The 26,064-nt window shown below is 40.5% G+C and overlaps 1 protein-coding gene across 3 annotated transcripts in view; it reads left to right on the top strand.

The window, feature by feature from the left end:
- Positions 1-24,939, top strand: part of CACNA1H (calcium voltage-gated channel subunit alpha1 H) — a 309,639-nt gene extending 284,700 nt beyond the window's left edge. For 2 of the 3 annotated variants that reach the window (XM_072417469.1, XM_072417467.1), the window contains exons 26-36: positions 4,805-4,956; positions 5,781-5,890; positions 9,013-9,146; positions 10,304-10,374; positions 16,604-16,682; positions 17,520-17,641; positions 18,877-19,200; positions 20,155-20,301; positions 21,072-21,252; positions 22,200-22,378; positions 23,383-24,939. In XM_072417469.1, coding sequence (XP_072273570.1) covers positions 4,805-4,956; positions 5,781-5,890; positions 9,013-9,146; positions 10,304-10,374; positions 16,604-16,682; positions 17,520-17,641; positions 18,877-19,200; positions 20,155-20,301; positions 21,072-21,252; positions 22,200-22,378; positions 23,383-24,558 — 2,675 coding nt within the window. In that variant the 3' untranslated portion in view covers positions 24,559-24,939. The remainder of the gene's footprint in view (positions 1-4,804; positions 4,957-5,780; positions 5,891-9,012; positions 9,147-10,303; positions 10,375-16,603; positions 16,683-17,519; positions 17,642-18,876; positions 19,201-20,154; positions 20,302-21,071; positions 21,253-22,199; positions 22,379-23,382) is intronic. The other variant, XM_072417470.1, reaches the window with a different exon arrangement.
- The last annotated feature ends 1,125 nt before the right edge of the window (positions 24,940-26,064 follow it).

The following is a 26,064-nucleotide window of genomic DNA, read 5'->3' as shown; positions in this document are numbered from 1 at the left end:
ATTCACCTGTGCGGGAGACACAACTGCTTTGCTGCTGATGCTGCCCCTGCCTTTCCTAAGTGCTGTTGACTCAAACATTAATTATTGTTTGCATTAATATTTGCATTTGCTGGTGTTTTATACATCTGTCAAAGTTCAGCTTTAAAAGTATCCACAAAAAATATTACAAATCTTAAAAGTCAGCCAAACAAGACAGGTGCCAAGTTTGCATTTAGGGAAGGCAGGAGACAAGTGATGGATTGATATAGATTTTCCTGCCGAAAACATGGAACAATTTTCTCCTGGTTAATGGTGCTGTCAAAAGAGGCATCACATAGCTTTGGACTGAATTGCTGAGGGATATTGTATTGTATCTGGAAGTTTGGATTCTGGAAATAAAGGGAGATACTCAACTGAAAACCTATTTTTTCTGGTTGGACTATTTTTGTTGAAATAATAAGCCACACTCCAAGGTATTATAGCACAAAAACTTATTGGCAAAATTTTCCTAATGAACCATTGAGCATATTACATATTTAGAATATGTTCTGTATCAGAGACTTCTAGCATTTAATAATTCAAAGATAAAAGCTTCATATTCTTTTCAAAGATAGTGTTTCATTCTATTAATCACCCCAGAGGAGTTTACTTTTAATCTACTCACTGATGGACAAAAAGCTCAAGCAGGGCGGTTCAGAATTTTGGTAATTCATATACGAACAATGACCGACTCTAGGCTATTTTGTCTAAACCTGCTTAAAGATCAAAAATATGGTTTAATATACAACCAACTGGACTAAATTATTGGAATGGATGGATTGTGGAAAATTTGAATTTGTTGTATTAATTAGTTCATTGAAGATCTTAGATGGGCCAATATGGGGGCTTTTCGGTAAGCCCTTTAATAGGAAAGTAGGGAAGAGGGACACAGAGCAGTCATAATTTCTGGAAATTAAACAGTACTGCAGGGAATACACAGATAAAGCTTACAAGTATATGGTTAGGGAAAGATTAGGGTCAATTTGTGAACTGTAAATACATTTTGATTGATAGCCCTTTTGGCAGCCTTATTGGGGCTTTTATGTGCATATTTATTGCTTATGGTTGATTTGATTTTAGTGGTCTATTTTAGCTAGTCCCATCGAATCCCCATAGTTTGTCCTATTCATAATACACTTTTTTTCTGCAAGACGTACCTTATGAAAAATGGATGAGCATGAGGTGCCCTTATATTGTTATCACAATAATATTTAGGCATGCAGAACGGATGACTAGGTAAGGAAAGCCAGCAATGTGCAACCTCCCCTTCCTGTACCATACCAGGCTACATGCCTTTAAACATTGGGAAGGGGAACCCTGCAAGCAGGGACCATCAAAGTGCATCAAAGTCTATCCCCTTCCTTCCCAATGACAAGAGACACTTCTAATGTCCCAAGAAGGGTGTGGGGTTAATATCAGGGGTACTTTGTTGAAAGCAACCAGATATCTGCCATTTCCAAGAAAAGAAGAACAGTGGGACTTTGTTGGAAACAGCCAGATAATCTCCCTTTCCCAGGGGAATTATGACAGGAAGACTTTTGGCCTGATTTATTAAAGTTTTCCAAGCCTGGAGAAGATACACTTTCATCAGTGAAGCTGGGTGATCCAGCAAATCTGAAAAGGATCTGGTTCAGGATTCAAAACATTTGCTAGTAAATAGCAAATTACTTTAAAGAAATCAATTCCAGGTTTGCTGGATCACCCTGTTTTACTGATGAGAGTGTATCCTCTCCAGCCTTGGAGAGCTTTAATAAATCAGGCCCTATATTGGAAGCAACCAGAAATCCACCCTTCAGCAGGGGAATGAGAACAGGGGTAGAATTGTACCCCTTAGCCATTCCCTAAAGGGGGTATAAGTAAATGAATACTGTAAAAATCCTTTAGGTAAAATAAAAAACATACTTTCTGTTTTTTCCAATAAAGTATTTTAATATCTCCAGAAGTAAATCATTCAAGACATCCAGGATCATAATGTCCATTGATGTAATCATAATAGCCCAACACCCACTGATGTCAAATAACTCCCATAAATGTGTTTTATCACCATATGAGTCTGTTTGCCTAATGTTCCGCTTCATGTTTATCCTTTCTTCATATTAATTTCCAAAAATAGAAGTCTAGAAACAGACACCACAAGACGCCCATTGTTAATTTTATGGACCAAAATAAAAAACAAGGACAGCCAGAAAGAAAGAAAGAACGTAGATAGCATCTTGTTTGATAAGCTGGGGTTGTTTTACTTCAACCGTGTAGGGACAGGGTTGCTTTATGGCAATACCCAGCACCTCGTGTTCTGCTTTGGAGTTAAATAAACATTCTCTCAACTGTACTGCAACAGCCAAAAGTAAATCAGATCAATGCAAATCGATGTTGGGACAAAACCTGCTCTAAAGAGTACAAAGTTTTCCGTAAAATACATCATTATTGATCTGACAACTGGGCTTTGTTCTCCGCACCTCCAGGGAGGTTACACACCCGATCATCTGAAATGTATCTGGACAGAAAACAAGCTTGGTCGATTCGAGGGCCAATTTCAGGCCGTTCAGATGCAAGTCGATAGGTTAATTGTCTGTTTCTAGATAGGAAAATAAAAGATTTCTGGAGCCGTGATGCAAGGAAAAGATTATTTTAATGACCTAATACCATGTTATGATCCAGGAAGATCTGAACAAAATCAATTATAATTTTTTAGTCATGTAAAAAAGCTGAAATCGAGCATAATAAAACTAGAAAGAGTCTTTCATCTCTGGATAATTATGGGGCTCTTCAGTCGCCATAGACCATTAAAAATACATTTTATCTGTATAGTTAAGGGGCTTGTAAAGCGGGGAGGGAAGCTGAACCAACAGAGAAGAGCAGCTAGTAGCAATGGCAAATATATGTTTAACCATTTTATAGGGTGACTTCCCAGTTCCAAGATACTAAAGTGTCCAGCTAGCTTCTGTTAATCTTCCTGGATTCTGGTTCTGAGACTTGCTCGTCCCATCATTCCTACCCTCGCCCTATTAATAAACCCATTACAAGGGGCATCATGGTGAACTCAACCAAACCAAAATTATTCCACTTTTCCTTTACCTGTAGCAATTTGTTGTCAGTGATTTAACTTTTTTACAGAAAAATACCCTCAAGGCACTTAAAAGACCAAACTATATCAGCAATAAAACAATTATATTTAAATGCCGTAATGTAGATTTACCATCTGGCGCACCATTCTTAGTGTTTGAATGTGTCACATTTCTCCGGAGGAGCTTGCATAGCATTAAAGTGTTGAGCTGTTTTGCAGTGCCCACTGACATCTCTTGTTCCCTATCATGCCATTCATTCCAGAAAGGTACTTGAGTTATTTTCAGACCCAGACGAGACAAAGTATTACCGGGGAAGGTTAATCAGGACAAGATATTCTTCTTCTGTATACATAAATATTGCCTGCTATGGACAGACTTGGAAAGCTTGTTTGTCTAGGCACAGTATGCCACCCCATGCCACCCCAGCATGTACTGACCTCACCTCTGCACTTCATGCTTCAGTCTTGAAAGCTAAATATATTCTAGGTTAATAAAGCAAAATATGTTCAAAGTTTTACAGTTTGTTTTCTTTAGAAAGCAGCTACAGTAGAAATGCCTGTTCACTAACAATATGTTGCAGAGAAGGACCCTTGCCCTTTAGGTGGAAGCCATGGTCTCTTTGCAGAGGTCCGACACACCTCCTGCTAAGTCAGAGCTAGGGCTGTCCAACCAGCAAGCAGTATAAACTGATTGCAGATTTACAGGTTCTGGCTCTGCAGAGGCATGTCAGACCTCTGCAAAGAGACCATTCCTTCCATACAGAAAGGGTTCTTCTGAATTTTCCTGGCTAACTGCAGGTATCCCGTGGTATCCACATCTAGGCCTGACTTTAAACATCTAAAATGGAACACATTTGGTTGGATATGATATCATAAGGCAGTCTTAGTGCTGAATAGTACTATTCTTAATAAAGAATCATTTTTGTACTGGTGTACGTTCAATAGATTTGTATTTGCACCTACCATTTAGCTTTTTTCACTTTTTCAACAAATTTGGAGCTGGGAGTCAGGGACTTGGTGATATGTGAGAGGCATTATGTGTCTGATGCCGTACAGATAGTGTATGTTGTCCACCAACTCTTCAGGACCAAGCAATCTTGTGCAGCTCCCAGAGGTTGGCACCTTGCATGCTGCTCGGTCACTTGTATTGCAGTACTGATTCCTAAAGATCCAGTGTCTGCGCAAATGACAGCTGGGAGCAGTAAGTGGTACCAGTGCTCCCCCCATTCATCCTGTATGGGGCTGCTGCCAGGAGAAGCAGCAGTTCCCTGGCAAAAGGAACCAGTAAATGCACCGCAACCTCATGGCCAATGTGAACATAGCCTAGTTGGGCATTGCATTTTATACCGATGATCATTTTTGTTACATTATTTAATGGCTTTGACAGGCAGAATGTATATGTTGGTGTACGTATGATTTATAATTATCAATAGGAAAGAACTTTAACTAAAACATGCAAATTGTAGAAAACTGAAGAAACTGACAATACGCAAGGCCTCTGGTATGGGGAAGGTCAGATGTAACTTGACCAACAATCGGCTGGGATCTGGGCATTTTTTTTTTTTTCGTTTTCGGCTTCTAGTATTGTAGTATAATGTCTGTCTGTCCGAGATTTCTTAGTGTCTGTCTGCTATATGTGTCTGCTCTTGTGGTTTTTTTAGGATGGTGTTTTGTTAATGTCGCTGATAATATTTCTCAATGTGATTCTTGTTTTTCATACAGAAGCCCAGCGGAGGCCATACTACGCAGACTACTCCCCTACCAGGCGTTACATACATACACTGTGCACCAGCCACTACCTGGACCTCTTCATCACCTTTATCATTGGCATCAATGTGATTACCATGTCCATGGAGCATTATAACCAGCCCAGGGTATGCAAGAATAATCCAATTTTTTGCCCAATTTTTGATGTTAAAACCAAAAACACAGTTACATTTTTAGGTTGTGTAGAGGAAGGTTTAAACCTCTTGAACTCTTGATGTGTTATGTCCCACCCCAAAGAAACAACAAAAAGCAAGAGGAAAACTCCCCTAAAGAAGAGGAAGATTCAGTAGAGTAGTCTTGTTGCTGCCTATTGCCAAAATGTTATCATATTGCTGCTAAAGTCCATGCTATTATGTGAGAACATAACTAATGCACCCAATGGGAAGGGTCCGACTCCAAGAGGTGGCAACAGAGTGACTTATACTGTCCCTGATTGAATAAAACGTATGTGCTAAACTGAAATTGTAAAAGTTTAATCCTGGCAAAGAACAAAAGAAATTCCATCAAATACAAATTGCAAGAACCCCAACTCAGGTTCAAATATTGTTTGACAGATGTGGCAGGGGCCTGATTGAATAAACTCTTCATTGGCTTCACTTAAAGCAAGTTTTATTGACCATCCCCCAAATGGTTTTCCTACCTCCACCTTAAACAACCCAATGACCGGTGTATGTTTCAAGCAGTCCTCCTATATACAATTACATAATAGACTCTGTTCTTCTTAATATATTGGCACTGTCTTATGTTTTTAAAGTTTCTGGTCAGAAGGAAATAAACAAGAAAAGGAACAGAAGAATAAGTTCTCTTTTGGAGGTTACAGACATCCTTTCTATAAGTGGGGTCACAAAGTTCAATCTCAGCAGAGCCAGATGGGATCACTATGATGTGGAAAAGTCTAATCTCTGCCCATTTCTCTGTTTTTCATTCCCAGTCCCTAGAGGACGCCTTGAAATATTGCAACTACATCTTCACCATTGTCTTCGTCTTCGAGGCTCTTCTCAAGCTAATAGCCTTTGGATTTAGAAGATTTTTTAAAGACAGGTATGTGTGAGCTTATATAATAGAAAGTATTATGTTGGTGTAGCAAGAAGTTTTTAGGTAAAAGTTATGAGCAGTATAAAACCAATCACTGTATGTAAGCACTTAGTACATGATAAAACATAGAATATTATGTCAAACTCTTTAAATAAAGAACTGCCCGTGTTATACAAAGACATTCAGTAGTACTACTTTCTTCAATCCCCAGTGGTTTTTAGCACATATTTGAATTTTATTAGCTAATGGACCAATTTTGCTTGTAGACACTTGACAATCACGCTTAAATTTTATGGCCAAAAGTACCTCCAAGTGTTTGAGTTTAAGTGTTCAAATGTACTTCTAATGTGTACAACACACAAAATACATTTTAAACAATTGTGAGCTTTTAACCTTAGGCTAAAACTTGTTGAAGGCCAAAGCCTGCTCCATATGGGTACATGGTGTGAAGGGACTGGAGTGGCCTTTACAAAGCCTTGACCTCCATCCTATTGACCACTTTTAGAATGAATTGGAACATAGCAAGGTCTTGTCATTAAATTTCAGTACCTCATCCTTATAAATGCTGTGCGGTTTGGGCAAAAAATCCTAAAGACAAATTTAAAATTTTTGAAAGCCATCAAGAACAGTGAAGGCCGTGGGGATGAGGAGGCAACTCCATAACAACACCCATGGTTTTTCAATGGGATTTCTAACAAGATCATAGCAGGCAGATGGTCAAGTGTCCCTTGCTACCTGTTTCTGAAGTCATCAACTTACCCTTTCTTGAACTTCACAGTTACATCTAAATTTTAATTAATAGTGTTTCTGTAGTTCTGCCCAACAAGGCCATTTTTCCCCTATATTACCAAAAGCACTATAGCCTACTGTAATCTTCAGCACTACACTAATGTTGGGGGATTGTGAAGCAACATTATGAGCCTGCTATGTACAAAAGCATAAACATACAGACAGGATAGAGTAGAGTGATGCCTTCAATATCTTCTTTTAAAATGCAAAAAGAACTTTCGGGTTATTGCTGACTTTGCATGGTTGTAGAGTGCCTGCTTCCGAAATCTCTCATGGCAGCCATTCTCTGGCTCCCATTGCACACTATTGTCCTGCATCATGAAAAGTCAGTTCTGCACTGACTGTTCTGCACTGCTGTCATTCTGCAACTATCACTAGAAGTTTGCTTTGTGATGAGTATCTTCAAAGTTTGCATTCTGGAACTTATGTGTTATGTAATAGCCCACAACAAAGCCACTATTTTTGGCACTTTTGCAGACACAGATGAGTGTCTTACTACAGCAAACATGTCAGTTAAAAATAGACCTGACATTCCTACACACCAAGATGGCATGAATACCAGATAAAATGTGATTTGCATTTTCAAGTGGTGTCTGAGCAACGCAAGGATGCCAACAGCTCTAAAAACGTGGGAGTGATAAGAGCGCAGCTTGTCACATTGTTGTGCCAAGTGCAGCCCTTGAGATTCTGGCATGGCTCCAGTCATCCCCCCTGTGCTTTCATCTCCAGACAAGGTCAGACCAGCCCGTAATGACATTAGGTCCGACTACCCACCGGGACTGATATCACAGGCACATCCACCCGCCAGGATCCAGCTCAACTCACTTCCTAATTAGCACCCCTTGCAGAGAGGCCCGAGAACCTGATACAGCTCATTTGCATGGGTGTCTGATAATCTGTGCGCCTCAAATGTGTGGTCTGAATGGCGAACGGATGTCCTTTTTATTACTCACAGTCTAAAATGCATCATTGTGTCATCAGGCGCTAGACCCGAGCTGTCACACTCATGCTTATAAAGATGAATTTACTGTGAAACCATCTTTTAGTGTGAAGGTGCCGCCGATAATTACTGACAGTGCACTGAATTTGCTGCAGTTTTGACTCCGGGCAGATATTGATTTCTTCCTGTAATTGCCAATTATTCTGGAAATTCGCACACCTGTAAACCATGATCTGTCTAATTAATAGAATAAAGGAAATCAACTGGCCATTGTACAGCCATGCCAAGATAAATGTCCATCACTGTCATGTAATTTGCTGATTAAATGATCATTAGTTTAATTTATTGGGAGCAAACCTATACAGAATAGAACACAATAGGCCCCCTATGATGCTACTCATGTCAACTTGTATACAGCTTATAGTCTACAATGGACGTAGATGTATTAGGGTGACAATGTGGAAGACCCATTGGGAGATGGGGACAGAGAATTACCATCCAATGACCGGAAGTGCCTGACAAGGTCTTTCATTGCAGGATCACCAGATATTATTTTAATGAAAGCTACAGCATTATGAAAATGAAATGCAACATCTTAAATTATAAAAATAAACTGATTCATTGGAGCTGTCAAATACTGGAGAAGGTAGACTCTTGGGAGAACCTGGATGATCTAGCAAACTTGGGATGGATTTCTTAAAAATTATATGCTATTGGCTGGCAAAGGTTTCCAATCCTGAGCCAGATCCATTCCAGGTTTAGTGGATCCCAGTATCTATCCATCCAAGCAAAACCTTTGACATAGCTTTGAGTATTGCGTTTCCTATAAGTCACCCAACATTACCATATATAATTCATATTAAATGATGTTCCTGTGAAACAAATTGAAAAGGATGTGAAAGTCGTGATGCGATGTACCTGACAGGATAAAAACTTTAAAACTCCTCATAATTACATCTTCATGTCACAGAGCGTGAAGTCATTAGAGCTTTCAGCCAAGACAAGAAATGTTGTTCATAAAAAAAGCCATGTTGATCATTTTATTACTTCTTAAATGTAATTTTAAAAATCCATTTGTTTTTTGCTCACATGGTTTTAAAAGAAATTGTTATATATGTATTATACGGTCTGTTTTCATTTTGACATTCAATAAAGTGGAGAATAATTATTGCCAGTGAAAACATATGGACCTGGAATATTCTCAGGTTTGGCGAATTCCCTTGTTTTGGAAGCAGGCCCCTTTGATTCCACTAACATTGAATTTAGGCATCACACCTAAGCCTTCTATACTGCAAGACATAAACAATGGTGACTGATGGACTGTCAATAGAAGTATGATGAATGTTTTAGGGTCATTTGTGCTGTTCAAATTTGGTTAAAGATCCCTTATATCTGGCAGGTGGAACCAGCTGGATTTGGCTATCGTTCTTCTCTCTATCATGGGGATAACACTTGAGGAGATTGAGATCAATGCCTCCCTTCCCATCAACCCAACCATCATTCGCATCATGAGAGTGCTGAGGATCGCTCGAGGTAAGAACTCCAAACTGTCCCTTACTACTGGGGTTATCCACCTACTATATATATATATATATATATATATATATATATATATATATATATGGCGGTTACATAGTTTCATAGTAAAGCATGTTGAAAAAAGTTCAACCACTGGAGAAATAAACATATCCCAGATATAAAACTCTATAAACATAAATGGTCCAGAGGAAGGCAAAAATAAACCCCTGGTTATCACTGAGAGTTATCTCAGTCCAGAGATATGTCCACCATATGTGGGTGCCCGTTGAGCTAATAAAGGGGTATGATGTTGTACAGCAACTGATAAATCAGAACTAAAGTTAGGAGTGGCCAATATATAAGAGAATAATTTTTCTCTATAAGGCCAACTTGTTCCAGAATACCAAGTGTTAGTGTGCCATTGTCATGGAATGCCAAGATTTAGTGTGCTATTGTTATAGAATACCCAGTGCCAGAAAGCTATTATTCTGGACTACCTAGCATCAGTGTGCCATTGTTTTGGAATACAAGGTAATAATGTGTCTGTAGTCTGCAGAAGTGGAAGTGTGCCATTGGTCTTTTGGTTTGGTTCCATTTTTCAGGGTTACTATGTATCCATTTGTCTTAAATAATAAATGCCAGTTGCCATTGTTCCTAAATTCCAAGTGTCAGTGTGCCATTAGTCTTGAATATTAATTGCCAGTGTGCCATTGTTTCAGAGCCCCAAGTATCAGTGTGCCATTGTTCTGTAATACGGAGTGTCAGTGTGTTATTATTTTGGGCTACCTAGTATCAGCTTGCCATTGGCCTTGAGCATTATTGCCAGTGTACCATTGTTTCAGAGCCCCAAGCATCAATGTGCCATTGTTCTGCAATACCAAGTGTCAGAGTGCCATTATTCTGGGCTACCAAGTATCAGTTTGCCATTGTTCTGGAATACTAAGTGTCATTGTGCCAATATTCTGGGCTACCAAGTACCAGTAAGCCATTGGTTTGCAGTATTAATTGCCAGTGTGCCGTCCATTGTCAAGTGTCAGTGTGCCATCGATCCGGAATACCACACTGTATATATCAGTGTGATATTTGTTTCTGATGTTAGGTGCCAGTGTGACAGTACCATGTGTCAGTAAATAATTTCTTGTGCATTTACAAAACTCTCTTTGTCCTCTCAGTATTGAAATTGTTGAAGATGGCAACTGGGATGCGCGCTTTACTGGATACTGTTGTTCAGGCACTACCACAGGTAATGAACTTTTCTAAATGATGTATTTTAGGTCTGGCAGGCCACTATTAGGATCCAAAAAACATATTTATACTGTGGGTTATTCTCATTATCCATAGAGGAATATTTACAACCCAATAGTTCCAACAATGCCAGCATTGCTCTTTAATGAATATGCCATCCTCCCCCCACCCTGTACACCAAATTTTCCCACGAATCAGTTTTTGTCCCCTCTTTATTTTGTCATCTCCCACAGCTGATGATAATTTGTTTCTGAAGGCCAAACGTGGATGTCATATCCTGCCGACAGCCCGGTTATTTAAGTATTTTGACTCATTATGGGTTCTTGTGTTTGTTTTTACCGACACTGTAGCCATGGAGCCACCACCAGATTCCCCAGGATTTCTACAAATACTTCCCCGTGCCACACTCCAACAAACCTATTTATAGATCAGAGGCTGACTTATTTCCATTTAGAGGTCTTTATGTAAACTTGTATATTGGAATATTTCTCCCGAGCCAAAGGGAGGGCAGGGAGAGAAAAAAAAACAATACTGCCAGCCAAAATGTATCTTTAAAAGGAATAAACATGTCCTGGATGATGCTAAGAGATCAGAGCGATATCTGCAGTGAGATTCTTTTAGGTCACAAAACAATGTACACAAAGTTTTATAAAGCGAGTTACCAGAATAGAAGATTGTGAACTGTCGACTTGTTTACTTAAATACTCGGCTGAGAGTATAGCAAGTAGTATATTGCTTGTCTTGTCTTTCCAATGTAATTCTTATGCAAAAAAATGAGTTTAGTTAGGGCATAGCAAGGGATCCATAACCAAATCTGCTGACATTAACTTGGAGTCTTCAACTTCCTAAAGTCATTTTGAAAAGTCTCTTCAATTTTTCCCCCTTTTAGCTTACCCACCCTACCATGTCTTAGACTCAACTTTACATTGCAACAAAACAGCTTGGTGGATTGCAAATGTTGAATCTGCAGGGCTCGCTTACACCTCCATGCAATGCCCATCTTATAATTTAAGTTTCATATACACAACACAATGTTTATTAAAACATAAAACGTTGGATATATTTTCCAATAGTTATGGGTAGATTAGGAAATTCACAAAAAAAAAAAATGTTTTATGATTTTTTACAATTTGTTGTATTGTTTATGTGTTGTGTATATGATATTTCAATAATTATGTTAGCATTGCACTGGGGTTTAAGTGAGTTTCGTTGATTAAAATATTGATATCTTTATGATAATTGGTGGATCTGAATTATTAACTGTGGCTGATACTAAAGATAATGTAATATTGATAGTCTGTCAAAAAAAAGTCAAGAGATTTCTCACCGAGGTGGTGAGGAATCTGTTGCCTTTGCATTACTAAACCTCAATTCAATAATTGGCTCAGGATTTTTATGCCATCAGGCAATGTGAAAAGCCCAATGCCTTCTAAACAAGTACAGATTTAGCACCAGATCTTGTATTGAGCAGAAGAAAGTAACTTCCACCTATGGCCAGTTTTATACAGCTGGTGTTACCTACAGAAGCACAAAGTGCGTAGGGTACCCATAAATTACTGTTGCCCTGACTTCAAGAGTCTGTGGAAAGCAACTATTGTATCATTTAATATACATCAAAACCATAGGCCTCTTGTCGCAAGGACACAGCAGGAAATGAAAGTAAATCCTCCCAAAGTGAGAATTACCATCTTTTATGTTTATTATGGAAGAGTTGCCCCTATTGGACACCTACTCACTTACTGTTCTGCTGATATTTCTAAAACATTGGATTTCCCATCACTTTCTGTCCTGATAACAATGGTCACAAAAAAGGGCGTGAATCTCCTTTTCGTGCAATATCAAGGAATAGCTGTACAGATATTAGATTTTTCACTCTAGGCGATCACAAATGGTCCAAAATCTAGCATCTGTCTAGCTGTCCCCCAACGTCATTCAGTGATCCGTCTTGTTGCTGCTGTTCTCTAAGGTAAACTGAAATGCAGCACTAAACTGCACTTGACACTCCCATTGATATATCGCTACCCTATTTAAAGGCTGCCTTAACCTGCAAGATGGCAGCTTTCTCTGTATATACACAAGCAAAACAATTCCGATGGTACCCTTGGAAACTCGCATTTGGAGTTTCATCCTCCTCTCAGGACAGTTGTCCTCACCCCTGATAGACAGGATTATCGTAGAAATGACATTTTTCACGTTACATACATAAAGTGATGTTGTTTAAGTCTGGCCGGAAGCCATGTACTGCCTGGGAAAATGCACTTGGAGACATTAACTGTCTGTGTGCCACTGGAATGCATGTCATCATCTCTTGCTGATAAAAAGATTGTATTGGTCCCCTAAGTAATATTGTATATTTGTGTTTTTCATATTAGGAGGCATGGTTCTTTTCTCCAAGTTCTCTTGGCCTCGAAGTCTGTCTCAGACTTGTAACTTGCTTGCTTTGTGGGTGTAGAAGGGGCACTACTACTCCTAGGCTCTTAGAGGCGATGGTACCTTAAATATATTGCCATTGAGGAGGAGGTGGGAGCACCATCATAAAAAATCTTTAAAAAGAGTTAAAGCTCTAGGCAAACGGCTAAATACAAACTTACATGTAGGTATATGGGAGCTTTTTCACCTAGGGGTTTGAATTCCTCTCATCTGGTCCAGAGGTTTACCCAGAACAATTATTGACCACACTTTTGCCCTATTGCAGTTAGGAATTACAATTTGATCACCTGCCCACCCCCAGCCTGTGGTTGGACGGTGAAGGCGTAGATACAGACTGATACACGTTTTCCCCACTCTGCTCTCTTCTCTTTTCTGCATGTTCCTTGCAGCAAATGAGCACTGAAGCACTTGTGGTTGGCTCCTAGTGCCACCCCTCTCTCAGCTACTCAATGTAAAGATTTCACAAGGCCAATACACGAGTTATATTCTGGCACTTACATTATTACATCTACACTTTCTTATATCGATAGCAAGATCCTTGAACTAGAGTTCATGGTCTCCATGCCTGCTGTGGCTCATATGAAGGAAACCTCTCCAACTGGGACAGAGCTATCAGTAATGTCTGATAGTGGTTCCAGCCTATCCCGACTTTATCCAAAACTGTTTTGGCTGGAGTTAAACTTTCATATTAGCTTTTAAAACCAAAAAGTAAAGTTTCTACATCCCCTTATTTTCCTCTACTGCAGTATGGTACTTGCTCAAAAAATAAAGATCGAGTTAAGGTGGCTTTTTGGACACTGGACTCTGCAGAGGCAAATCACGACCTATGTCCTCTTTGCACCTCTGGATCATCTACTGCTTTATCGTTAAATAGCAAGAAGCCCGAACGGGAGGCTGGCAACTCTGCCCCCGCATCAACTTGGCACTTATACAGCCTCCTGAAAAATGCATCCTGACAGGCCTCCCTGGGTACCGTGCGCTAGAGTGACTGAAATGCCATGGTGTGGGCTGATGGTGCAGAAATAATGGAGCCGGGGAAGATGAGAAGAGAGATGTGTTAAAGCAGGATGTGGCACTTCTCTCCAACATTCCCGGAGAGAAACATTATGTCTGCAGTGCTCAGTGTGCCATAGATTGGGCCTTCTCTGCATAGCTGCTATCTGCATAAACACACTCTCACTTTTTTGCTCACAGAACACAACAGTTACCCAATTTGGTGATAATCTCATGTCTGTAGATGATAAAAGGCAACCCTGACTCTGACAGATCTTGGGGAAAATAGTAATTGGACAGCTCCAAAAAACAGAGGCAACTGAAAGTAGGCAGACAACACTATCTGTCCAACTTGTCTCTTTCTCCTCTTCTATTGAAGGAAAAATAATAAAATATAAACTTTTCTGTTCCAGTATGTCTGTACCTCTGTGTACAAAACCAACTCCATAAAGACATGGTATGTTGAGTTTGGTGTAAAGAACCTTTAGTGGCTTAAACAGAGCCTTGACCTGAACCCTACGGAATACCTTTGGGATAAATTTCAAGCTAGGTTTTCTAATTCAACATCCATACCTGACCTCACAAATGTCCTTTTATATGAATGGGCAGTATTCTTACAGACTTACTCCAAAGAGAAGAGTGGGGGCTGGTAATGTAGCAATTTCATATACATGCCCTCGGTTTTGGAGTGAGAAGTTCAACTAGCTTAAGTAGGTGTGATGGTCATGTGTCCACAAATTATTGATCATTAAGTGCATTTATTGGTAGATTGGCTGTCACAGGTCAGGTCAGGGTAGCGTCTTTCCCCGGCAGGTGACATGAGATTACTTGTTACCATGTTGTGGCCCCCAGGGTGTCCCTACCAGGGGTGACAGTGATCAGTTGGCTTCAGTGTAGGAATGGCTATCAGGCAGGAACACAATGAGTCATGGCAAAGTAGTTAAATAGGCTGAGGTCAGACAAAAGGCCTGAGGTCAAAATCCAGAAGCACAGAACTAAGAACACACAGCAGAAAACACAGTGAGAATTCGGCAACCATTCGGCAACCTGAACCTTAAGCTAGGAAGGTTTAAATAGGCCAAGAAGCCAATAGCAGGGGAGGATTGAATTCAGGAAACGATTTGCTCAATGGCTCCAGTAAATACTGCAAAATCCTTTTCATTTGTGCACAGCCCCAGTATATGTGCAGGGGATGCTGAGAAAGGAGGAAACTTCACAGGTGATGCTGCAGGTTTCTCAACAGACGATGTGCATGTTTGGAAAGATATGGGTAGAAAACATGACTTTTAGAAGTATGCAACATATGTTACATAGCAACTGAATGGTTTTGTTTAAATACATTGAGCAATGTTTTTCCCATCGCAGATCAACAGAAACGCAAGAAGTATCTCAGATATTTATTATTTCATGGGTGACAGCTTGGATTTTATACTTGAAATATGTTTAGATGAAAGCTTGCTGTATCCTTGCGCTTACTTATTTAACTTATAAATTACGCTCATGACATCTTCAGACCTCCAAAAGAACACCGGAGCTTATGTATGTTCTGGCCCCGTGTTCACCTTTTCTGGAATTTGCGTCAGAGTGCCTCACTCGCTTCTTAAATTCAAGTTCATTTTAACTGCTTTATATGCAACTGTGAGGTTGGTGGCCACGCTGTCATCTCCGGTGAGCGTCCTTCAGGCGTCCTGCTAGTTTGTAACGTACAACTAAATTAGCTGTAGTAATAGGACATCTTTTGGTGGTCTCTCTCAATGCATATCAAGTAACTTGAGACTCGCAGCCGCCCGCGTCCCTAACCAATCATTTTATTAACCGCAGATGTGGTGGTTCCTCTGACAGCTGTCATTCACTCTCTAGGGCATAACTGAGCTCTTTATCCTTTCACTGTTTAATTCACATCACAAAAAATTGACTGTCGCATCCCATTCACAAGGCTGTATTTGAAAGCTTTGCTGCCATTAAAGTAAACCTGTCATGATGGTGGCTTGCTATTGCTGACCTTCGGAAATTCTAGTTGCCTAACTTTTATGTTCATCCCTTACATCAGGCATGGGCAAACCATTGGTCTGCTTTTCCATCTCATACTGGCCCAGCCCATCTGTCTATTTTTAAAACTTATTGTGGCCCCTGAGCCAAAAAGTTTCCCATCCCTACTCTAGATTCAACACTTTCTGCTGACCCGTAACAAGCATGCATGACAGAAAAGTCACAGACAAATGTTTTTTAAGCTATATCTGTTTTTTAGAACAAGTCACTGGCACAAGAGCAGATCTACGATAGAAATTTCCAAACCCTCAGAGGACATTTGCCTCCCTTTGCCACACCAAAAACATCATGAGCTTTCCTTTCTTTTTGGAGTTTATTTATAAAGTAGTGAATCTGGCATTCACCAGTCTTTTGTGGGGAATCTTCAAGGTCTATGTGCTTTCAATAGGAATGATTGATTCTCCACCAGCGAATGTTTGATAAATGTCAGATTCACTTCTTTTTAAATAGACCTCCAGTGCATTTAGCTAAAATGGGGGGGAAAATAATGAAATTTCATTTTTACAGATAGTTCATGCAAATGAAAATCATTTTCAGTCAGTTTCACTCATGCCTAATAGACAGCCCTAAGCCCTTTCTTTTACACAAAAATGGATTTTGGCTGGAGTTGGAGTACATTTTCGTTTTAGATCTTTGTCTAATGAGACCATGTATCTATGTATTGTCAGTCTTTGATATTGTATGGTGTTTTATTGATATTATTAGGTTATTAATATTATTGTTTCTCATTTGTTTCTTTTTGGGTCTGTTGACAGGTTGGGAACTTAGGCCTTCTCTTCATGCTCCTCTTCTTCATCTATGCTGCCCTCGGTGTTGAGTTATTTGGAAAATTGGGTGAGTAAAGCTTGATCTTGCTGTGACAACATTAAAAAAGGTTTATATAAAAATGTTTGGCCTGGTCCGGCTTCCGGCTTATCAGGAAGTCTTTTCCTGAGCAGATCAGAAGACACATCTGCTCATTATCAGTGGAATTCTCACTTCTTCTAACATGCTATATTACGTTTTTCCGGCACTGTGGAATGTCATCTGCCGGTCATATGGGACTTGAAGGAAAACTGTAATGAAAGCAGTATGTGGACTGCTGTTGTTCAATAGTTCGTTGCTGATCTATTGTCGTCAATATCTTAAACAAAAATAGTTCATTCATAGTCTAACTGTAGTCACAGAAATAGATTTGCAGTCAGATTTAGATTGTATTTATAGCCTCCGCTTTCACTCATGCCTCAAACTTCTTAAACCATCAGTTGTGCAGGGAATCTAAATATGAATGCTCAGTCTAATAGTCAGTCTTGGGGGCTCCAATGGATAGCTATCCTTGTCCAATTGCCTGGCTTTCACATGTGTTGAGGAAGACTTAAATACTTGCGGAATGCTCTAATAATTCCTCCACAACCCTCCTATGTTAATTAGAGATGAACCTAAGTTGGCTCAAAAATGAAATTGTGCAACCATGAGTGGAACTGTGCATCCATGAGTGAATGCAGGTACATTGTTGCAACCAACTGGCAAAAGGTATTGGGAGATGGTTTATGTGAACCATTTTGGCAGTCCATGCCTATTGCACAATGAGCCTGTGCAGCCTGGACTGCAAAGGAGGCCACACATTATTTCTTTTAGACACTGTTTACTATAAAGTCATCTTTGCAGAAACCATTACTTTCTTATCTGCAGTGTGTAATGAAGAGAATCCCTGTGAGGGCCTCAGCAGACACGCCACCTTCGAGAACTTTGGCATGGCTTTCCTGACCCTGTTCCGTGTCTCAACAGGCGATAACTGGAACGGCATCATGAAGGTGAGAAACGAGTATATACTGGTCATCAATTACGTCACACGGGCTGTATGTATCTTAATGAAGTCCTTGGTGCTCATGGCATCTAATCTGATTTCCCTTGGATTCCTCCATACAACACTGGGATAAATGAAGGGGATGTAACTGGTTGGTTTGGCCAACAGGAGCTGATCATACTTCAAACCCTCTAATAATCTGGACACAAATTTGTAACTGATTGTCGTACCTCACTGCTCTTAGCACCATTAGGACTTGTTCACAGAGTACTAAAATACATTCATAAGTTTGATGTGCTTCAACATATGTTGAAATCCATTTTAATTGCCAAAATTGCTGTTTGAAAGCTGTCTATGTAAGAGCTGACTTGACTCTCTGCCTTCTCCTTATTCCTTCAGCACTCATCTTCTGTTTGACTTTTAAATCTGTTGTTGACATAGTATAGAAAAATTCACTTCTCTGTTTGAGTAGCATTTTGGATGAATGGTGCCTCATTGCACCAATAGACGTAGCATGCGTTGCTGCAAGTGAACAGTATAAATGAGTCCTGAAACAATAAAAATATTGACAGCTATCTTAAATCTTCTGTAATACAAAAATTAAACAAAGCTTTACCTATAGCTGGGCTTTAGGAAAATGTGCACTAAGGAAATATTTTACAAATAAAAGTTCATAACAAGGTCCATCCATGACTCCTAGTTTGCAAAGCATACTGGCTACACTGAATTGGCAGCCAATGTAAGGCTCAAGAATGTGGTTTCATAGTATAGAGGTTATCACATCTGCTTTACACATAGAACCTGGGTTTGATCTCCAGTGAAACCAGTGTTTTTTTTTTAGATTATGCAGGTGTTTGAGCTCATAGTGCGGGGTATGTACTATATGCATGGACAATATGAAAAGTTCTCTAGCATGCTCAGCATTCACATTGTCTGCCCTATAGTTGTATTCCTTTTTTTGACATTTTTTCTAATCAGGTCTATATGTGTGACATTTTTTGGGACTATGGAGTGGTTAAGATGGAAATAAATCAGTCAACATTTGCATATTATTACCAACATTGATAAGTCTGCTTAGGAGTGTGTATAAATCAGCAGTACCATTACGCTTATATATTTAAAGAATGGAAAGGTTCACTGTAAATAACACTGCAATTTGGGGTGTAGATATATGTAACAAAATAACAAAGTATCTCTGTCACTTATTCGGTATGATAATAATATGAATTGTTTTCTATATAGGACACACTCCGTGAGTGCAGCAGTGATGACAAGCACTGCCTAAGCTACCTGCCCATCATCTCCCCGGTCTATTTCGTCACCTTTGTCCTCATCGCCCAGTTTGTCCTGGTCAATGTTGTGGTGGCTGTTTTGATGAAACACTTGGAGGAGAGCAATAAAGAAGCCAAGGAGGATGCAGAGATGGATGCTGAGATCGAGATGGAAATGTCCAGGGCCCTCACACCAGTCACTGGTGTCTGCTCTCCTAATCCAGATGGCAGAGGGATCGGTGGGGTGCAAAGTCCTTCTAAAAAGGAGCTACCAGTGCTGCTGAAACAAGCCAGGGTAAATTGCTTACATACTATCCTTCAGTTAAGAAAGATTGGGTAGGACTTTCAGGGGCTTTCTAAGTAAAGTCAAATTGTCAAGAAAGCATGCACATTTGTTTGGGATCCCAACTTGATACCATGCCAAAACACCTACATAACTGGATAAGTAGTAGGGCAGTATTTTTTTTTATTACTGAGGAGGATGAATACAGTTCTGGATCTACATGTATGTAGTTTTGTTTGTTAAATATTGATTATTCTTATTAGAGAGAGTAGGGTAAAGGCTAAACCACAGATCATATTGACTAAAGGAACGGTTTTATAGGTTCCTGAGATAAATGAAGGGCAGAGCAGGGATGACTGATACAATATAATTTCAAAGCCTGGGGTTGAGTGGGGAAGGTGTTTAGACACTGGATAAAGGACCACTAGCATCTACACCAGTGTTTCTCAACCAGGGTTCAGTGGAACCCTGGGGTTCCTCTAGAGCAGTGTTTCATGATCTTTATAACATAGGGGATCACATGAAATAACTTTTAGGTCTTCAAGAAACCTCTGCTATAATTACTATATCCACAGCTCACAATACACTAGGGTGATGTTTAATTGGAAGAATGCCTCATTGGTATCAGATAAATTGACCTAAGAGGCACAAATTGCTCATTGATCAAGTAGCCCCTAGCAACCTCTAGAGGAACCCTGGTTATGAAACACTGCTCTAGAAGATCAAAGAACTCTGATTTCCCAGTGTCATATAGAACTGGATACACAGAAATAAATATTATAATTAAGCAAGTGAATATTACACGTTCTAGGTGTTACTTTTGACTAGGGTTCCACTTTGTCCCCATTTACTTTTACGTTAAAATGCTGATACATAATAACTTTGCACCCTTCTTGCCGCTATCTGACTTTGCAGTCACTTTTAACATGTGATTGTTTGCTCTGTTTCTTTATTGCGGAACCAAAGGGGGCTCTGAGCCGGGAGAATGTGACATTACTGATCCCAGAGTCAATGGAGGGCTCAGTTCTGCTGAAGGACATAAGGCCCCTCTCTCCCGTACCCCATCCGCAGGCCCTGCCTATCCCTTTGCAGCCCCGAACCTACAGCCCCGAGGTGAATCACTTCACTCCTTTTCTGTGTTCTGTGTGGCATCTTCTGCTATGCTTCCTGTGGCTTCGCTGCCTCTGTCTACTTGTGGGCTTTGCTGTAGTGCTATTCTCAGAACTAGGTCATGGGTCTTTTGGTATCCAAAGATGCCAGGTTTTACCTTTTCCTCTGTACCACCATTGGGACTCCAAGGCCAGTCTCTTGGTTTCTGTAATTTAAGTAATTTATGGCTAGGAACAGGATAAGTAATACAATTCTTGTCTTAGGGTGCCAATGATAACTTATTGTACTGTTTTTATGAAAGCTTATCATTGTCACACTGCACTGTTCTCCACAAAACTCCTCTCTCTCTGTCTTCACCTTTATTTCTCACAGCTTACCTGGGCCTGGCTGATAAGACTCCTTTGTATGTAAGGAAGCTATAGGTATATATTGGGATGTAATAATTTAGGTATATACTATGCTTGGTGTTTTAAATCCCTGCTTCTATGTGTGTACTTATTCTACATCTATATTGCGGTCACCATACTTGCTGAATACAAGCGTAGCTCCTGTTCCTGCTTAATAATGCTGGTGGTTAAACTCATAATGATTTACTGAAAACAAACTTGACATGATGACTTAGATTTTACTCATGTGTTCTGTGAATTCAATAGAGTAGGCAAATATATTCTGCAAGGAACTTTTCTTCACTTTGTGCAGTCTTGGAGTGGTCATTATAGACATTCTCCCTCTTTGTCCTCCAGCTAACAGCATGGTATATGTTCTTTCCACAGGATGGGGACATCTACTTGAGGGATGGGATGGGATCCCAGAACCTGCTGACTGTCAGGAAGGTCTCGGTGTCCAGAATGCTCTCTTTGCCCAATGACAGGTACATGTTCCGGCCTGTGCTGCCAGCAAAATCCTCATACCCCTTGCGGGAAGTGGAGGCCTATGAGGACAGCTGCCCAAAAGGTAAACCAGCTCAGACACTGAATATGTCTTGATGTATGTCTCTTCCTATGCATTCATAATCAAAGCAAAGCTGACATGAAGCATACTAAACCAGCTGAGCACCACCAGTGGCCTGAAAGTCCTTCCAGCAAACTACAGAGGTCTTCAATGCAAATGGAAGCTGCCAGAATCTTAGCTTTTCAGAAGGTCAAACACCAGAGATGATGAAAAATTCCAATATTTTAATATTACCTTCACCTAACATAAGCTGATTGGTAGAAACCCAATGGAAACCAATCATGATCTTGCTTTTAAAGTGTATGTATATAATTAGAAAAATTGGCCATAGAACTCCCGCTCTAGGGCATATCACAGTATTTTTTTTAATCTCATACCTGTAGCAAGAAACAGCATTTATTACTGCCCGTGGCACCATTGACAAACTTGTAAAATGTGTATGGGAGCAGCTACAAGGAGCTCAATACCAGCTGATTTAAGCATGTCCCGAGAAGGGCATTTCCTAAAAACCCTTTTCTTTTGCAGGTGTGGGCAGGTTTGGAAGTCTAGACAGCTATATTGATATACATTTTAAGTCATCTGGGGCTTATGGGACAAAAATTCCAGCCCGTGTGATTTCAGTGACCAGTTAAGGAAGTTGTACACTTTCCTATTAGATTTTTTTCAGTTAGGGTAGTGGCGTTGCATAGGGGACTCCATGAAGTATCACTCCCATATTCCATAAAAACTATCTGTTCAGCAGTCAGGCTTAAGCACTCATTCTGATTTGGAGCACAAGCCATTGGTCTGCCTTGTAAATTTATCTACGGACCCTGAGGAAAATGCAGTTCCAGGATAACCAAATCTTTCTGTGTATTTTGTCATTGTGTTTTAAAAGACATCTGTTTCTTTGAAAACCAACACACCCACCATAGAGAAGATGATGACATATGTTCTTCTTTTTTCTGCAGGATCTATTTTATCAGTCCATTCCCAACCAGCAGAGTCCAGCAATTCTTCAACGTTACCAGTGGAATACCAGTTATCATCTTTACCCAGCAGCCATGTTGAACCAGAAGAAATGCCTAAAATCCCACCTCCACGATCGGCCTCAAGGTCACCCAGTCTAAATAGACTGCTACGCAGGCAGGTAGGTAGTCCAGTAGACCCAGAGGTGTAGTGGGGAGGGCACGGGTGGGAAAGCCGTGCCCTCACTTTTTTGGGGAATGGGAACCCATGCCCACTCTTTTTTAGCAAAGATCTCTTTGGTGGTCTGTAGCTCTGGTCGGTCCGCCCCCCCCAGCTGACCATGTCTCCCATATAAAATTGCAGGCGCAGGGTGGTGGGTGGGTTGTCTCTCTGAACACAACACGCCCACTCTCCCTCAGACCTCAAGCTCAGACCTGCGATAGGAAAATGGTCAGATTCTGGTATCATGACATCACTCTGGGGGAAGTCTCTTCCCCTTTGAGTGGCATATAGGCAGGGGTGGAGTGGGGCAGGTACTGCGCCCCCTCTTCTTTTTTTATGACAACACCCCTGAGTAAACCTATGTGTGTTAAAAAGGCACTGTCATTATAGTTTTAGTGTCCGTGTAAAGACCTCTCTTCCATAGCCACTTGATACTCACTACTCCGGCAGTCCTCTGCCGCTCCTTGCTCTCTCTTAGCTGCCGTCAAAGTACCTGAAGTTGGATATAAGATTTAGCAGAGTGATAGGGTCCCTAAATCCCCATTTTAGTTTAGAATTTTATTGTGTATATGGGGCAGGTAAACTTGCTCAATAAATACAGTATGATATGCAGGCTGTGCATCAGCTCAATGTTTTTAACACCCTTGAAACAACTTTCAGGTATTCCGAGAACCCATCACAGTATATTAGCATGGTGGTCAATGGGATGAATGCCTACTTAACCCTGGGGTTCTAGGGATCGCTGGTTGGGAAACACTGCTTTACATTTTGGTTAGCAGTGCCACATACCGGTAGTGGCTGTGTCTTCTATTTTCTCTGTGTTTCAAAGAAATCTGCTTACAGTGACTGAATAATCTCCCTGTAGTTTATACTATAATCTTGCAGTTGCCCTGCATATACGCATACTTCCCTTTGGGTTATAGTATGACATATAACAAATTATGACTTGTGCTTGTTCCCTAGGAGGCCATCAACATAGACTCAGTTGATCAGAACAGTGACTCTAAGGACTGTGTTCAGGGCGAATCACTGGAGAATGGAAAACTGAGGACACCTTCAATAAATACACTTGCTCCACCATTGCTCTGCCCCACCCCCGTATCTCTGCAGGGAACCCCCCAGTCTTCCCCCAAGCCATCTCCCCACCACAGACATTCCAGTGTCTGTACACGCAAGCAGGTCTACAGCCAACACAGTATTCCCAGCCGTCCCTCAAGTTGCAGCAGCGAAAACACGAATCCAGATGAGTCTACATTGGAATCATCAGACCCGGCTGATGAAGAGGTCAGCCACATCAACAGTTCAGCCAAAAGTTGGCAAGTACAATCCAACCATAGGAGCCTCTCCGTCTCTCCGTTCATCTCCCAAGAGTCATCTCCTCCACCTCTACTAAAGAATTGCAATAGCACAGCCAGCCTGGCAGGTACCAGCAGTAAAGACTTGAAGAAGTTCTACAGTGTTGATACTCAAGGATTTTTAGCTAAGCCCATATGGGCAGAAGACCAAAGGAGGCATTCGATCCAGATCTGCCCCTCCATTGATGATGATGGAGATTCCTGCTTTGATCTATCCATCGATGATAAGCATGATTACTCCATCCTCATTCAGTCTGACCCAGAGTACATCAACGGGGTCCGAAGGAAGAAGAAGATGAGCCCACCTTGTATTTCTATAGATCCTCCCATGGAGGACGAGAGTGGCACAGCTTCGCGTACCAAAGTATCTGAAAACAGCATGATGTTACGAAGGAGGACACCATCATGTGAATCCACGGCCTACAGGGACTCTTTAGATCTTGGCGACAACCAATCTGGAGAACAGCAGTCCAAAAGTGAGAGGAGGAACCAAGCGACTTGTCGCAATGAACACTTGGTCATTCCTGGATACACTTTCGACCCGCTGGAGACCAACAGTTTCTCAGAACTTTTATCGGAGAGTGGGCATCCTGCATCTTCGTCTGCAATCACAATGGACTCTAGGCCCGACAACGTGGCTTTAGAAATTGTACCGCTAGACCATCAACATAGCAACAGCTCTGAAAAGACCAGAGATTTCACTGAAATTAAGAGTTCTTTAAAAAACCCTGCACTAATTAATGCTTCTAACACAACAGAGGAAGTAATAGACAAACCACTATAGCTTTTAACGATAAAGGGCTTGTGACATTGACGAACCACTGGATAGAAGGGTCCGAAAAGCCCCTTTGGGTGTTGGTATTTTCAATAACAGGTGGGGGTTTCATGCGGATTGTAGAGAAGTGTGGACGGTTTAAGTAAAATAAAAAATTGATTTGTTTGATTTTATAAACGAAATACGGAAACAAATTCCCATATAGCCTCAATCACATTGATTCGAGTTTTTATTTTAATGTTTTTTTTTTTTTCGTTTGATTTTCTATTTTTAAATTGGCACTTTTTTATTGTGCGGAGACACAGTATGCAGAAGTGCTGACATATGAAGACTTGTACGATATCTGTATATCAGCGGTATAAATAAAATAGAAATAATGTATTTGTGAAATGATGTGTTTGTGGTCTAGCTCAGGGAGGGGCGGCCATTGGGACGGGTAAACACTTTGGCCTGAATTTAATAAAGCTCTCCAAGACTGGAGAAGATAGCCTATGATGGAAGAACCTGGATGATCCATCAACCTGGAATAGATGTATTAAAAATCGGGTAAAAAGATGGATAAGGGGTTCAGACTACTCTCATGTCAATTGTTTTGGGTTTGCACACCCCACTCACATAAAAGTGAATTCTACTATAGTAAGAAGATAGTGAAGAGAAGAGAAAATGGGGTGTTAAATTTGACAGGATACCTGAACAGCAACAGTGCATCCCATGACCCAACAAGACACTGAAACCAAAAAATCAATAAAAGGGCATATAGGAAAAAAAGAAAGAGAGGGAAAGGCAACTGCTAATCCACCTAATAGGGGGTATTGAATCCCTAAAGAATTAATGCCCTGGCAACTGGACCCCCAGATCTAGTGGCTTTACCAAAAACACTGGAGTGCAATCCTGGGGCAAGCATATAAGAAGAAGGAAGGTGGGAATCTAAAAGCTTAGGTAGGTAGTACAGGAGGGTCAAAGGACGTGGAATTGACCCAGTGGGGTGTTGGCAGGGGAGTGACAAGCAAATAGAAAATTGTTGTCATACTTACCCATAATCTTCCTTTTCTGGTATCCACTCCTTACAGCATATTCCCCCCTCTTCCTTATCCTGTTGTGGGCTTGTTACTAAACAGTGTAAGGGAAGGTGGACAAAAGGGGAATGAGTTGACCGAGTGGTGAGCTGTCAGGAGTTGCCAAGAAAGGAAAGGTACGGGTAAGTATGACAACAATTTACCGTTTTCTTGGGTTGTACAGCTATACACACACACACACACACACACACACACACACACACACACACACATATATATATATATATATATATATCATAATACAAGAATCAAACAGCACTATGGGTCTCTACAAGACTGGAGAAGATAGACTAACATGGGGGAACCTAAATGATCAAGCAAATCTGAAATTTTTTTTTTTTTAATCATTTGCTATATGTTGGCAAGTGTTTTCAATCCAGATGGACCAGAACCATTCCAGGTTTCCTGGATCAACCAAGTTCTCCCATGACAGTCAATA

Source organism: Pyxicephalus adspersus, chromosome 7, assembly GCF_032062135.1.
Source record: "Pyxicephalus adspersus chromosome 7, UCB_Pads_2.0, whole genome shotgun sequence".
In the NCBI taxonomy this organism is placed as follows: Eukaryota; Metazoa; Chordata; class Amphibia; order Anura; family Pyxicephalidae; genus Pyxicephalus; species Pyxicephalus adspersus.
The sequence above is the reverse complement of the archived record's forward strand: the minus strand, read 5'-3'. Positions and strand labels throughout refer to the sequence as shown.